General features: G+C 45.1%; 1 protein-coding gene across 1 annotated transcript in view; it reads left to right on the forward strand.

Moving 5' to 3' along the window:
• Nucleotides 1-16,185, forward strand: part of UBE3B (ubiquitin protein ligase E3B) — an 88,679-nt gene that overhangs the window by 4,665 nt on the left and 67,829 nt on the right. Inside the window, exons 2-5 of the mRNA XM_073672623.1 lie at nt 1,116-1,193; nt 6,182-6,350; nt 9,633-9,753; nt 11,073-11,132. Of these exons, the coding sequence (XP_073528724.1) occupies nt 6,190-6,350; nt 9,633-9,753; nt 11,073-11,132 (342 nt within the window). The 5' untranslated portion in view covers nt 1,116-1,193; nt 6,182-6,189. The remainder of the gene's footprint in view (nt 1-1,115; nt 1,194-6,181; nt 6,351-9,632; nt 9,754-11,072; nt 11,133-16,185) is intronic.

A 16,185-nucleotide genomic window follows, 5' to 3' on the forward strand; every position in this document is an offset into this window, starting at 1 on the left:
GGATTATCTGGGGCCCATTATACTGTATGGAGGACTATGTGGGGCCTATTATACTGTATGGAGGACTATGTGGGGCCTATTATACTGTATGGAGGACTATGTGCTGCCCATTATTCTGTATGGAGGGTTATGTGAGGCCCATTAGTCTATATGGAGGACTATGTGGGGCCTATTATACTGTATGGAGGACTATGTGGGGCCCATTATTCTGTATGGAGGGTTATGTGGGGCCCATTATTCTATATGGAGGACTATGTGGGACCCATTTTCTATAGGGAGGACTGTGTGGGGCCCATTATTTTGCAAGGAGGACTTTGTGGGGCTCATTATTCTGTATGGAGGACTATGTGGGGCTCATTCTGTATGGAGGACTATGTGGGGCCCATTATACGGTACACTGGTTGGGCCGCGACTTTGTCAAAGTTTTTAATATTGGCTCTCTGTGTGTTTGAGTTTGACATCCCTGCATTAGAGGTATACATTAGATAGCTCAGATGTTAATGAAATGTGAACAAAAGATGGGAGGAGGATTTACATGTTATTTTATAATTACCTACGTTGTTTTCTTGCCACTAGACATTGGAAAATGAATGGCAGTGCTCCTCTTCCTTCTTCAGGGGGCACTGCTCCTCTGCCTCTTGGCTTCCTGCTTTCCAGTGGTTGTGCCCTTCTGAAGATTGAGTTCAGACCAGTGGCATGGTTGCACCCCAGGTCCGAACTGTGTGTCTCTGAAGCTCGGGGGATCCAGCCAGCTTATGAACGGTGCTTGAAAGTTTGCGCTTTTTGCTGAGGTGACTGGTAACCTAGACAACTAGAAGTAAGCTAAAAATCCCTCGGTTCTTGAGAACGGGGAGGATTTTCATAAGTAAATTGCAAAGTTGCTTGTTTTTACACGCACCTTGCAATTTTAACCATTTATGAAAATGAGACAACTCCTTTAAGAGCATAAACTGATTTTTATAAAAATACATTGATCAAATAGTGCTTCAGCTAATTATGTGGGGTCAGATCGGCCAAAGTATCCATATATCAGAGATTGCATTTTTAAAAAAAATATTATTATTGTTATGTAAATAGCAAATTCTGCCTTCTTAGAACTCTGTTTTCTGTTCTAGAACTTGGATCATTAACAGTCACCAGTAAATATAATGCGGTTTACAAGTAAAGTATTGTACTAGCAAGGACACAATAAGGTGAGCATTTTTTATTTACTTGGATATAAGGGTCCCTTCACTATTGAATTGTCTCAATAAGATACTCCCCTTTCCTTATAGACTATTAGGTGTATGGACCCGTGCCTGTTCATGACCCCTCAATAAAGACCCATTTGCATAGAAAGATAATTGACTTAGTGTTCATAACCCCGATTAAAGGGGCCCCCTCAACCACAATATTCATGGCCTGTTCATCCATCGATATTAGATCAGTGCGGTGTTGACTTTTCGAATCCCACCAACCACCTGATTGAATAGGCGATATTACTGCTCAGTTCCATTTAAGAGGGTTTTGCAAAAGCTGCAGAAGTGACATCATGTTGATAGCATGGCAACCAATCACTGAGCTCAGGATAGCTCGGCAGCCAATCGCTGAGCTCAGGACAGCTCTGCAGCCAATCGCTGAGCTCAGGACAGCTCGGCAGCCAATCGCTGAGCTCAAGACAGCTCGGCAGCCAATCGCTGAGCTCAGGACAGCTCGGCAGCCAATCGCTGAGCTCAGGACAGCTCGGCAGCCAATCGCTGAGCTCAGGACAGCTCGGCAGCCAATCGCTGAGCTCAGGACAGCTCGGCAGCCAATCGCTGAGCTCAGGACAGCTCGGCAGCCAATCGCTGAGCTCAGGACAGCTCGGCAGCCAATCGCTGAGCTCAGGACAGCTCGGCAGCCAATCGCTGAGCTCAGGACAGCTCGGCAGCCAATCGCTGAGCTCAGGACAGCTCGGCAGCCAATCGCTGAGCTCAGGACAGCTCGGCAGCCAATCGCTGAGCTCAGGACAGCTCGGCAGCCAATCGCTGAGCTCAGGACAGCTCGGCAGCCAATCGCTGAGCTCAGGACAGCTCGGCAGCCAATCGCTGAGCTCAGGACAGCTCGGCAGCCAATCGCTGAGCTCAGGACAGCTCGGCAGCCAATCGCTGAGCTCAGGACAGCTCGGCAGCCAATCGCTGAGCTCAGGACAGCTCGGCAGCCAATCGCTGAGCTCAGGACAGCTCGGCAGCCAATCGCTGAGCTCAGGACAGCTCGGCAGCCAATCGCTGAGCTCAGGACAGCTCGGCAGCCAATCGCTGAGCTCAGGACAGCACGGCAGCCAATCGCTGAGCTCAGGACAGCACGGCAGCCAATCGCTGAGCTCAGGACAGCACGGCAGCCAATCGCTGAGCTCAGGACAGCACGGCAGTCAATCGCTGAGCTCAGGACAGCTCGTCAGTCAATCGCTGAGCTCAGGACAGCTCGGCAGCCAATCGCTGAGCTCAGGACAGCTCGGCAGCCAATCGCTGAGCTCAGGACAGCATGGCAGCCAATCGCTGAGCTCAGGACAGCTCGGCAGCCAATCGCTGAGCTCAGGACAGCTCGGCAGCCAATCGCTGAGCTCAGGACAGCTCGGCAGCCAATCGCTGAGCTCAGGACAGCTCGGCAGCCAATCGCTGAGCTCAGGACAGCTCGGCAGCCAATCGCTGAGCTCAGGACAGCTCGGCAGCCAATCGCTGAGCTCAGGACAGCTCGGCAGCCAATCGCTGAGCTCAGGACAGCTCGGCAGCCAATCGCTGAGCTCAGGACAGCTCGGCAGCCAATCGCTGAGCTCAGGACAGCTCGGCAGCCAATCGCTGAGCTCAGGACAGCTCGGCAGCCAATCGCTGAGCTCAGGACAGCTCGGCAGCCAATCGCTGAGCTCAGGACAGCTCGGCAGCCAATCGCTGAGCTCAGGACAGCTCGGCAGCCAATCGCTGAGCTCAGGACAGCTCGGCAGCCAATCGCTGAGCTCAGGACAGCTCGGCAGCCAATCGCTGAGCTCAGGACAGCTCGGCAGCCAATCGCTGAGCTCAGGACAGCTCGGCAGCCAATCGCTGAGCTCAGGACAGCTCGGCAGCCAATCGCTGAGCTCAGGACAGCTCGGCAGCCAATCGCTGAGCTCAGGACAGCTCGGCAGCCAATCGCTGAGCTCAGGACAGCTCGGCAGCCAATCGCTGAGCTCAGGACAGCTCGGCAGCCAATCGCTGAGCTCCGGACAGCTCGGCAGCCAATCGCTGAGCTCCGGACAGCTCGGCAGCCAATCGCTGAGCTCAGGACAGCTCGGCAGCCAATCGCTGAGCTCAGGACAGCTCGGCAGCCAATCGCTGAGCTCAGGACAGCTCGGCAGCCAATCGCTGAGCTCAGGACAGCTCGGCAGCCAATCGCTGAGCTCAGGACAGCTCGGCAGCCAATCGCTGAGCTCAGGACAGCACGGCAGCCAATCGCTGAGCTCAGGACAGCACGGCAGTCAATCGCTGAGCTCAGGACAGCTCGTCAGTCAATCGCTGAGCTCAGGACAGCTCGGCAGCCAATCGCTGAGCTCAGGACAGCATGGCAGCCAATCGCTGAGCTCAGGACAGCATGGCAGCCAATCGCTGAGCTCAGGACAGCTCGGCAGCCAATCGCTGAGCTCAGGACAGCTCGGCAGCCAATCGCTGAGCTCAGGACAGCTCGGCAGCCAATCGCTGAGCTCAGGACAGCTCGGCAGCCAATCGCTGAGCTCAGGACAGCTCGGCAGCCAATCGCTGAGCTCAGGACAGCTCGGCAGCCAATCGCTGAGCTCAGGACAGCTCGGCAGCCAATCGCTGAGCTCAGGACAGCTCGGCAGCCAATCGCTGAGCTCAGGACAGCTCGGCAGCCAATCGCTGAGCTCAGGACAGCTCGGCAGCCAATCGCTGAGCTCAGGACAGCTCGGCAGCCAATCGCTGAGCTCAGGACAGCATGGCAGCCAATCGCTGAGCTCAGTGACTAATGTTGTCTACATCAGCAGGACTGCTGAGCTCAGTGATTGGCTGCAATAGGTTATACGTGATGTCACTGCTGCAGCCTGTGCGCAATCACCGGAGCAGTAGCATAAGACAGCGTTGGACCACTGGAGGATGAATAAAGCTTAGTTTATTTAGTTTTGGATTTTTTTTGCTTCATTGAACCTTTGGAATGATAATCTTTGAGAGTGGGACAACCTTTTCCTGACCATACATGTATGGAGTGAGGTCACAAGCTGAGCCTTCCCCATGCGAGGCAGATAATCTCTGCATGTTACAGCCAGGATCTGCCTCTAACACTTGCAGGCAGAGCCAAGCTGCTCCTGTGCCTGTTAACCTATGAAATGCTGCTGTCAATCTCTTAACAGCGGCTTTAACAGCTGGGGGTCTGATGAAGGCCAGCATGCCTGCCATCACGGAACCCCTTTGAAACCAAGCCTGTGGGCATCAAAGGAGAACGTGATTGTTACTATATACTGCATGGACAATAATAATTGTAGATAGCGGCACTCACCATTGGTACATTAAAAACAGCAATTTTATTCAGGCAGCATGTGAGGAGCGTAGACCTGGAGGAGAGAAATGAGAGACAGCTGTTTCGCATTGAACATGCTTCTTCAGGCTCTTGCGTCACTAGGAAACACACCTCGTATATGTCATACCTCCAATTGACAATACAAAACATATACAAGAAAAATGAACATAAAAAGAAAAATTCCTAAAAAGATACAGCACTAGTACACTTACTAATGTGGAAATGGACACAAGTCATGCCGCTCATTTAATCCTAAAAGGCCAAACTCCTCAGTTTTTTTTCATTAAATAAATCTCCTTCTTATAAGCAATAGATTGTGTCAGTCACCGGCTGCTATCGGTACTGATTCAAAATGTAAAACCAAAAAACCATGCAGTCTGGATTATTATTATGTGTTTGTCGCATAAGAAATCAACCTGGGAGAACCTTTTCCCAACAAAAGCACGTGCACGTGTTCACTAATGCGTTTGTGTAGAGGGCAGGTGGTTTTTCCTATATAGTATCTCCCACAGTCACATATAGCAGTATATACTAAATGCAGGATGCCGGTATGCAGTGTGTCGGACATCTGCTTTGGGAAAATAATACTGACTCGGTCTGTGGCAATATTCTATGTGAATCATTACGTTTTGCATTAGGACACAATTTTTTCCAATTTGATGATCACTAGTGTGCCCAGTCAGCTGGCACAGCGATGGGCACGCCGGTGACACCAACTTTTGCCAAGATTTTTGTAGCCCAATTTGAAGTCGATAGAGTATTTAATGTACTAAATCCTTTTGCCATTAACATCAAACTTTTTTTTACGCTATATTAATGATAGCTTTATTTTATGGAATAGCACACCACAATTACTCGAGGTTTTTGTTAATTATTTGAATAAAGTAAACATGAAATTTACCAGTAAGATCGGAAACCACTCCATAGAGTTTTTGGATGTGCAAATGGAAGTTATTGAGGGAGCCGTCCATACAAAAGTGTATCTCAAACCTACAGCTGCCAACTCATTAATGAGGTTTGATCGTTCTCATCCTTTTCACATGAAGAATTCCCTACCGTATGGCCAATTTTTAAGATTGCGTTGTATTGTTCGCTCTGCTAGTACTTTTTTACAACAATCTGAGGATTTAAAACATAGACTATTACAGCGAGGCTATCCCAGAGATGTTATTAATAACAGTTTTCCAAGAGCATTTGAAATCATAATCGATTGTTTCAATATCGCAATAAAAGTAATGATAAGTAGTTTGTGCGATCTTTCCAATATACTCCTTTATGCGGAATTATTAAATCTATTATCCATGAGAACTGGTACATGATAGAGAGTGATCCTCTGCTAGCAAACAGCCGATAATATATTTTACAAGATGTAGTGATTTGAAAGATGTTCTAGTTAAAGGCAGAGTTAAACAACATAAAAGTAATGATTGGCTAAATAGGAGTATAACAAAAGGGAATTTTAGGTGTAAATATATATGTATTGCAATAACAAAGTAAAATTAGGTAGCTATATCTAATATTAATAGGTCAGATCGCTCAAATGTACTGACAGATTCCCTATAAAGAACTTTTTCTGATCTTGTTTCATAAAGTTATTTTCCTAGTAGGTTAGTTTTATTTATTTCATGGTTAATATTTTATGTATATTTGACTTTTACAGCATAAAGCATGTTTGGGGCAACTCAGGTATCAAAGGCCCAATTTCTGGATAAGGCCAGGCAGGCACGTGAGGAAAGGAAAGGCCTGAAAGAAAAAGAGAAAGCTGCAATTAAAATCCAAGCCCTTATCAGAAGATTTCTTTGTAGATGCCGACTGCAGCATGAAATCAGGTAACATAGGAAATTATGACTTCCATGCCAAGGCTATGTTTTCTAATACTGTCAATATACAAAAGCTATCAATTGGTGGAAATACAGTATATCGTATTTTTCGGACTGTAAGACACATTTTTAACAATAAAAACTCCTGTTAAAAAATGTGTGCATCTTACAGTCCAAAGGCTGCTTCCTGTTATGTAGGAGACCTCCTCTGGCACAGCATCTTTCCTGATCACAGAGAGAGCTGCCCTCTCTTCCCCTGCTCTGCACTAATCTATGTGATCAGTGCAGAGCAGGAAAGGAAGCATATCTGGACCTGAACGGAGGCTGCATGAACTAAGCCGCTGAAGGACCTTCCACCTGGTTTACTCAAGGACCTTTCAGGTCATGTGCCTGATCACATGACCTGAAAGGTCCTTGAGTTAATTTTGTGGAAGGTCCTTCAGCTGCTTAGCTCACGTAGCCTCCATTCAGGTCTCGAACAGGAACTGCAAGATGTTGTAATGTATAGTGTGTGTGTGTGTGTGTGTGTGTGTGTGTGTGTGTGAATATCCCTGTAGTAGAGCTGTGTGTATGTAAATGTGCATGCAACAGAGCTGTGAGTGTTTATATGTGCATATATACAGTAGCAGAGCTATGTGCATGTAGTATGCATCTAGCAGAGCTGTGTCTGTATGTGCATATATAGCAGAGCTGTGTGTGTCTATATGTGCTTATATAGCAGAGCTGTGTTTATGTAAATGTTCATGTAGCAGAGCTGTGTGTCTATAAATGTAGCAGAGCTGTGTGTCTATAAATGTAGCAGAGCTGTGTGTCTGTAAATGTGCCTGTAGCAGAGCTGTTTATACATGCATATGTAGCAGAGCTATATGCATCTATATGTGCATGTAATGTGCATATATAGCAGAGCTGTGTGTGTCTGTATATGCATATGTAGCAGAGCTGTGTGTGTTTAAATGTGCATATGTAGCAGAGCTGTGTGTGTCTATATGTGAATGTAGCAGAGCTGTGTGTTTCTATATGTACATATTTAGCAGAGCTGTATGTGTATAATACACACTGCAGACAGACACTAGCAATAGATGTATTACCTTCTTATTCTATGCACACCAACTTATATTCCAGTTCATTTCTTTAGGTTTTTCGTGTCAGTTTTTTTTGCACTCTGTGCAAATAAATGTGTGGCCCGCCTTTTCTTTGAGCTGGACATTACATTCATGTAGTTCCCCATGGCTTAGTGTCCAGTCATAGAGTTCCCCATGGCTTAATGTGCAAGGGTCTCAGTTCTTCTCAGCTCTTATCCACATGTACGTCACTTGACAAGCGGTAAGGTTTTAATGCTAGAGGTTAGGACCGTCCCTAATAGGGTCACCGTAACGTGGTGGGATGGCTTTTACGTTTTTTTGTCAAAATTTTGTTAACGAAGCACCCTATATTATTTACATGTACTATTGCTATTTATTTATTTACTGCAGGGTATTTGCTTCTTATGTTTTTATCTTGGGTCTTGTTTAATGGGCAGTGTGCACATGTGCCAACACACTAACTTATACTCCAGTTCATTTCTTTAAGTTTTTTTCTATCCTACCCTAGTACATTAAAATTCTTGATAATAACCCGTCCACTTTACACGGCCAGGGAAGATTTAATTAAGAGGAAATATGTTTTTCCTATTTTCTGATGTCAAACCTTGGGTGCGTCAGAGAATATGTTTTAATTTCTCATCACTTTCAAAATCACTGTTTGCTGTTAGTAAATGGAAATATTTATTCATTACACTCAAATCCTGCCCTGATCATGTCCATCTGACACTAAAAAAAATGTGCCACCAGATTTATGCTGCACTACCTGAGGGCAGCATAAAAGAGACCCTAATGCTATTGGGTCAATTGCTGGCCTTCTTGCTGTAGTTTTAATAAAACACTATTTTCTCTGCCGTAGCCTTGACAGTCTGCTCAGTGATAAGTTTCAGCTTTGTAGTCCTCCATATTTCTGGGCTCTGACTATTCCTGCCCTCCAGCATTGATTGGCAGCATTCTGCCTATGCGCAGTGTAGCCAGAAAGCTGTCAGTCAATGGAATACTTAGAACTCATTATTGAGAGGACTAGCAGAGCTGCTGCAGCTTAAACAGTCATTTTATCAAAACTACAGCAAGGAGTTCAGTCTATATTTCCAACATACCTGATAAATTCTGTAATTAATGTCCTCCCATTTTTTGCTTTATAATTCCAAATTGTTAATGTACTGATTAGACTTAGATTTGAAATAAAACATGCTAGCTAGTTGCTGTCACAACTAGAGGGAGCTAAGGAGCTAACTGCAGACTTTTCTCTAAACGTGAGTCAAAATTTGTTCCTTTTTTCCATCAGAAAAGTGGTGCAAATCTATAAGGTGGTAATGAAGCCCCGATTTTTTTTTTAAAGGGAATCTGGCAGTAGGATCAACCCTCCTAAGCCATCTGTATGGGCATGCAGGTCATATGAAGCTGAATACAATGATACTTTGTTTTCAATGATCCAATGTCGTATTCCAGAGAAATCCATGCTTTTTCCTATATGTAAATGAGCTGTTCAGGACCATGGGCCTGACACTGATCTGCATGGTAATCTTCCTCTAGAGATTATTTTAAATAAAACGGGGCGTTACCAGTGTGATGTGTAATGGCTGCTCGCTGCTCTCCTGATCTCACTGCAGAACTGTGTGTGATTATACCTGACACATCTGCAGGTTCCTCTCAGCTTCAGTTTCCATCTCACAAGCAGAACAAGTTGCAATACAGCAGAGCTGTGAGAGCTGCAGGTGCTAACATGTTTGTTATGAGACAAAGTTCAGTGCTACTTTTCTGTGTTAGTTACATGTCTAACATGTCTTCCTATGACCTGCATGCCCATATAGATGGCTTAGAAGGGTTGATCCTACTGACAGAATACCTTTAACAAACAGCCCAGGATGTACAGAAATGCCATCTCTACATCCTGTTTTGTTCACACATACATGTGACTACGTCAGTCAATTACTGGCCACATCAGTGATGCATTGATCACTTCTATAGCCAGTGATTGGCTTTAGTGGCCTGTCTGGCTGTAAGAGGAAGCATGGAGACCGTCAGGGAAAACCAGGCTGAACTGGAAATGGAGTGGCTGATCAATGGGGAATTAGTGAGCTGAGTTTACATTTGGTTTGTTTTTATTTCTGATGCATTTTGGAAGTTTTGTGAAAAAAATTCTGGTGTTAATCCCCTTTTTATACATTTTTCCCTTATGTTTTATTATTATTTTTATTTTTTACAATAGGCGAGAAGTAGATGATTTCCTGGAAGGTACTGAGAATGGATCCATCAAGATCAATGCTCTCTCTGTATTCAAGACCGCTCGCAAACTTTTATTCATATTTAGGACACGAGTAGACAGAATGGTGAGAGGCATTATTTAAAACTCATTTGTATTTTACCTTGATGACAAATTATTAATTGTTTTATTTCTAGTATAGTCACAACTGCATGATTTCTAGTAAGCATTTGTGACCTTGGCACACAAGATCTTACAACTGGGTTTCACGTAGGGATATTTGTTGTCTTGTTTAGGCATATTTGGATAGATCATCAGTATCAAATTGTTAGGGGTCTGACACCTGGCACCTCCACGGATCAGTTGGTATAATCTTTGGCAACCGGATGTAAATACTGTATAGAGCAATACTGCTTATCTGTGTGTAATGTGTAGGGGCAGCTGCCGAGTACTGCAGATCAGATCCTATTCAAGTGATTCAACCTGATCTTCAGTCCTCTGTGGTTGCAGCTACACATTGTAACAACCCCTTCGCACCTCCACATATCTAGTAAAAAAAAAGTAGTACTGTGCTTTTAGGCTATAAGACTCAGATTTCAGTGACTTATCATCATTATCAATGTTTGAGACAACTTCAGAATGTTTTTTACAAGATATGTGGAGGTGCAAAGTGCTTGTTATTAGGAGAAGTCATCCGCATCAATCAGAGGTGGAGGGATGAAGTTTTCAGGCATGGTCAGGAGACAACCATTGGACCATTCATTGTCATACATCGTGGGACAAGTGGAAAGTGCTTCATCTATAAAACACTGACGATTTTTTTGTCACTTGTCATCCGTATGCAATTCGTTTTCTTACAGCAGCAAGAATTAATAATTTGCAAAACCATTTACCGTTTCCCGTATTACAGAGTTGCAATGTATCCGTAAAAAACGGATGCTACACTGTGGCTCCATATGACATTTGATTTTTTTTTCCTGCACCCATAGAGTTGGATGGGTGAGTCTCATCCGATTTACAGAAGAAACTAGTGCTGCTGAGATTTCTTTTCACAAGAAGATTCAGTCAGTGAAAATAATTGTTCATCTGCACTGCCCCATTGAATAACATTGGTCCGAGTGCTGCCCGTTTTTTTCATAGACAGCACTCAAACCGAAAATACAGTCATGTGAATGAGCCCTTATTAGGTACATGGGCTGAAATAGACAGGGTGATAGAAAGTTATTACAAGGCATTACAACAAGTTGGATTTATTGGGGAAAATCTGATGACAAGTTCTGTTAAAAAAAAACAAAACACCTGTAGCACATGGATTTCCTAGCAAGATCCTTCTGTAAGATCCAAGAACATAGAAAAGGTACCATACAACTATAAGATCTGGAGGTCAGCAGGTACTTTTCATTAAATTATGTTAAATTATCCTATCCAATATTTGTGTCTTTGTAGCGGTTTGAAAAACTTTGTCGCTGTATCCTAACCAGTATGGAGTGTGAGAACGAACCCAAGGTATGCACTGAATTCTGTGTTACCTATACTTGTTTTATCACATTGTATAACCGGGGTTGACCATGGTGTAGATCTAGATCCTCATACACATCAATAAGTTATTTTATACAACTGCGTCCCCTACACTATGACAGACTATTATCTAAGATCCAGTTAGACAGTCCCAGTTTCCTGACACTGTCTAGTGTTTCACATGACATTATGTCTTGATACACTGTGTGCACAATTATTACCAGTCAGTATTTTGAACATATCATTGTTATGCACAGGGTCGGACTGGGGTGTCTGGGGCCCACAGGGAGAACTGACTCTAGGGGCCCACCTACTGCCATATGCAAATATCTGTTTTCCGCTATCTCTGTTATAGTGGAGCATTGACTGGTGGCTCCTGCACATCTACTGTGCGACTCTAACTGGGATGTACAGTTCCGGTAGTTTGCATTAAATGGGTTCTTTGGTTAAAACAAGTTATCACTAGTGTTGAGCATTCCGATACTGAAATATCGGGTATCGACCGATATTCGCGGTATCGGAGTTCCGATACTTTTACAATATCGAATACCGGAATCGGAAGTTCCCATAATGCCTGCGCTCTACAGTGTCTCTGAAGGATGACAAGCTGGATGGCAGCGCTCAGCTGCGATCCAGCCTGTCATCAGAATGCCATCCCAGCGTGGGAGAATTCTCCTGCTCAAGCACTGACATTACATTATCTCCCTTACATTACAATTAAATGGAATAGCAGGAATTAATATTTTTTTAAGACGTTAATGCCACAGCCATGGTGGTTGTGGCATTACAGTGGTTGCCCAAATCGATGGGAACAGTGAAACATGAAAAGCCGGCAATTCATCAGCGGCATATACCGGTACCCGACAATTTAGAACAGAAAGAATAGAGCTTCACACATAGATTAGATAGATAGAAACATGTCAGTCACATATATAAGAAGTACAGTGACAGTGTTGCTTACTGTACTTGTCATTTAGTGTTAAAGGATTTATTTAAAAAAATAATAGTGTTTTCATGCACCGTCTCTTTAAAAAAGCCGGCCGGCAATTCAGCATTGGTACCCGACAATTTAGAACAGAAATATAGAGCATCACACATAGATTAGATAGATAGAAACATGTCAGTCACATATATAATAAGTACAGGGACAGTGTTGGTTACTGTACTTGCATTTAGTGTTAAAATAAAGGATTTATTAAAAAAAAAATTGGCGTGGGGTTCCCCGTAATTTTAGCCTCTAGCGGAGGTTAAGCAGACGGCTGGGGCAGAGGTTTGAAGCCTGGGAAGGGGGTAATACCCACAAAGCTTCCCAGGCTACTAATATCAGCCCCCAGCTGAATACCTAGCCTTTACTAGCTATTAAAATGGGGGACCCCAAAAAAAATGACGTGGGCTCCCCCCTATTTTAATAGCTAGCAAAGGCTAGGCAGACAGCAGGGGGCTGATATTAATAGCCCAGGAAGGGTGCCATGCATATTGGCCCCCTCCCAGGCTAGAAACACCAGCCGATAGCCGCCCCAGAAAAGGCGCATCCATAGGATGCGCCAATTCTGGCACTTAGCCTCGCTCTTCCAACTGCCCTGTAGCGGTGGCAGTGGGGTAATAGGGCTGGGGTTGATGTCAGCTTATAATGCCAGCTGACACCAAGCCCAGGTTAGTAATGGAGAGGCGTCTATAAGACACCCCCATTACTAACCCCATAGTCAAAGTTAAAAAAAAACACAAACACCCAGAATAAAGTCATTTAATTGAAATAAACACACAATTCTTTATTGTTCTAAATTAAACCATACTTACCGTCATGCCCATTCCAGCTGAAGCCAACGATCTCCTGCAATAAAAGTAAAATAATAAAGCAACATCATCCTTACCTTTCCTTGGTTCCCAGGACGGCTTCAGTTCTGCTACATTCACATGACAGGCTGGATCGCAGCAGAAGGCTGTCATCCAGCCTGTCATGCCGCAGACACTGAGAAGCTCAGGCATGCTTGCGCTCCTCAGTGTCTGGCTGTGACGGCATCCAGATGAGCTGACAATGAACTCAGCTCACCTCATGCACGTCACTAACAGCGTGGGAGAATTCTCCTGCGCATGCGGTGAGCGTGAGAGACTCGGCTCATCTGGATGCCGTCACAGCCTGACACTGAGGAGCGCAAGCATGCCTGCGCTTCTCAGTGTCTGCGGGATGACAGGCTGGATGGCAGATTTCTGCTGCGATCCAGCCTGTCATCTCGATGTAGCAGAGCTGGAGCTGTCCTGGGAACCATCGAAAGGTAAGGATGATGTTGGTTTATTATTTTTCTTTTATTGCAGGAGATCGTTGGCTTCAGCTGGAATGGGCGTGATGGTAGGTATGGTTTAATTTAGAACAATAAAGAATTGTGTGTTTATTTCAATTAAAGGACTTTATTCTGGGTGTTGTGTTTTTTAAAATACTTTACTAGAAATTCATGGCGGTCATGTCTAATATTGGCGTGACCCCATGAATTTCGGGCTTAGGGCCAGCTGATAATGCCAAGCTGGCCCTAACCCCTTTATTACCCAGTGAGCCACCGCACCAGGGCCCTGGATGAGTTGGGTACAGCGCCAGAAGATGGCACTTCTATGAACGCGCCATTTTCCGGGGTGGCTGCAGACTGCAATTTGCAGCGGGGGGGGGGCCCAGAAAGCTTGGGCCTCCCTGCGCTGCGGATTCCAGCCCCCAGCTGCCTAGTTGTACCTGGCTGGACACAAAAATAGGGCAAAGCCCCACGTATTTTTTTTTAAAAATTATTTCATGAAATTCATGAAATAAGAAAAAAAGGGCTTCCCTATATTGTTGTGTCCAACCAGGTACAAATAGGCAGCTGGTGGTTGGGCGCAGCCCGTTCCTGCCTGCTGTACCTGGCTGGACACAAATATAATGCGAAGCCCCACGTCAATTTTTTTAAAATTATTTCATGAATTTCCTGAAATAATTAAAAAAAAATTGATGTGGGGCTTTGCACTATATTTGTGTCCAGCCAGGTACAGCAGGCAGGAACGGGCTGCCCCCAACCACCAGCTGCCTATTTGTACCTGGCCAGACACAACAATATAGGGAATCCCTTTTTTTCTTAATTATTTCATTTAGTTCATGAAATAATTTAAAAAAAAAAAAAACAACGTGGGGCTTCGCCCTATTTTTGTGTCCAGCCAGGTACATCTAGGCAGCTGGGGGCTGGAATCTGCAGCGCAGGGAGGCCCAAGCTTTCTGCCCCCCCCCCCGCTGCAAATTGCAGTCCGCAGCCACCCCAGAAAATGGCGTGTTCATAGAAGCGCCATCTTCTGGCGCTGTACCCAACTCATCCAGGGCCCTGGTGCGGTGGCTCACTGGGTAATAAAGGGGTTAGGGCCAGCTTGGTATTATCAGCTGGCCCTAAGCCCGAAATTCATGGGGTCACGCCACTATTAGACATGACCGCCATGAATTTCTAGTAAAGTATTTAAAAAAAACACAACACCCAGAAAAAAGTCCTTTAATTGAAATAAACACACAATTCTTTATTGTTCTAAATTAAACCATACCTACCATCACGCCCATTCCAGCTGAAGCCAACAATCTCCTGCAATAAAAGAAAACTAATAAACCAACATCATCCTTACCTTTCGATGGTTCCCAGGACAGCTCCAGCTCTGCTATATCGAGATGACAGGCTGGATCGCAGCAGAAAGCTGCCATCCAGCCTGTCATGCCGCAGGCAGACACTGAGAAGCGCAGGCATGCTTGCGCTCCTCAGTGTCAGGCTGTGACGGCATCCAGATGAGCCGAGTCTCTCACGCTCACCGCATGCGCAGGAGAATTCTCCCACGCTGTCAGTGACGTGCATGAGGTGAGCTGAGTTCATTGTCGGCTCATCTGGATGCCGTCACAGCCAGACACTGAGGAGCGCAAGCATGCCTGCGTTTCTCAGTGTCTGCCTGCGGCATGACAGGCTGGATGGCAGCTTTCTGCTGCGATCCAGCCTGTCATGTGAATGTAGCAGAGCTGGAGCTGTCCTGGGAACCATGGGAAGGTAAGGATGATGTTGCTTTATTATTTTACTTTTATTGCAGGAGATCGTTGGCTTCAGCTGGAATGGGCGTGATGGTAAGTATGGTTTAATTTAGAACAATAAAGAATTGTGTCTTTATTTCAATTAAAGGACTTTATTCTGGGTGTTTGTGTTTTTTTTTAACTTTGACTATGGGGTTAGTAATGGGGGTGTCTTATAGACGCCTCTCCATTACTAACCTGGGCTTGATGTCAGCTGGCATTATAATCTGACATCAACCCCAGCCCTATTACCTCACTGCCACCGCTACAGGGCAGTGGGAAGAGCGAGGCTAAGTGCCAGAATTGGCGCATCCTATGGATGCGCCTTTTCTGGGGCGGCTAACGGCTGGTGTTTCTAGCCTGGGAGGGGGCCAATATTCATGGCACCCTTCCTGGGCTATTAATATCAGCCCCCAGCTGTCTGCCTAGCCTTTGCTAGCTATTAAAATAGGGGGGACCCCACGTCATTTTTTTGGGGGTCCCCCATTTTAATAGCTAGTAAAGGCTAGGTAATCAACTGGGGGCTGATATTAGTAGCCTGGAAGCTTCGTGGGTATTACCCCCTTCCCAGGCTTCAAACATCTGCCCCAGCCGTCTGCTTAACCTCCGCTAGAGACTAAAATTACGGGGAACCCCACGCCAATTTTTTTTTAAGAAATCCTTCATTTTAACACTAAATGACAAGTACAGTAAGCAACACTGTCACTGTACTTCATATATATGTGACTGACATGTTTCTATCTATCTAATCTATGTGTGAAGCTCTATATTTCTGTTCTAAATTGTCGGGTACCGGTGTATGCCGCTGCTGAATTGCCAGCTTTTCATGTTTCACTGTGAGCACTGTTCCCATCGATTTGGGCAACCACCTCCCCCAATACATTCTACATTATTCTTAGTTGTTTTCCTTCATGTAGAATTAACCTACAAGGAAAGAAAGGGTTTATTTTCATTCCGATATTTGTGTCCCATTGACTTGCATTGGTT

The sequence above is a fragment of the Phyllobates terribilis genome, unplaced genomic scaffold, assembly GCF_046119375.1.
Source record: "Phyllobates terribilis strain yellow unplaced genomic scaffold, ASM4611937v1 Scaffold_1__5_contigs__length_1240528914, whole genome shotgun sequence".
Taxonomy (NCBI): Eukaryota; Metazoa; Chordata; class Amphibia; order Anura; family Dendrobatidae; genus Phyllobates; species Phyllobates terribilis.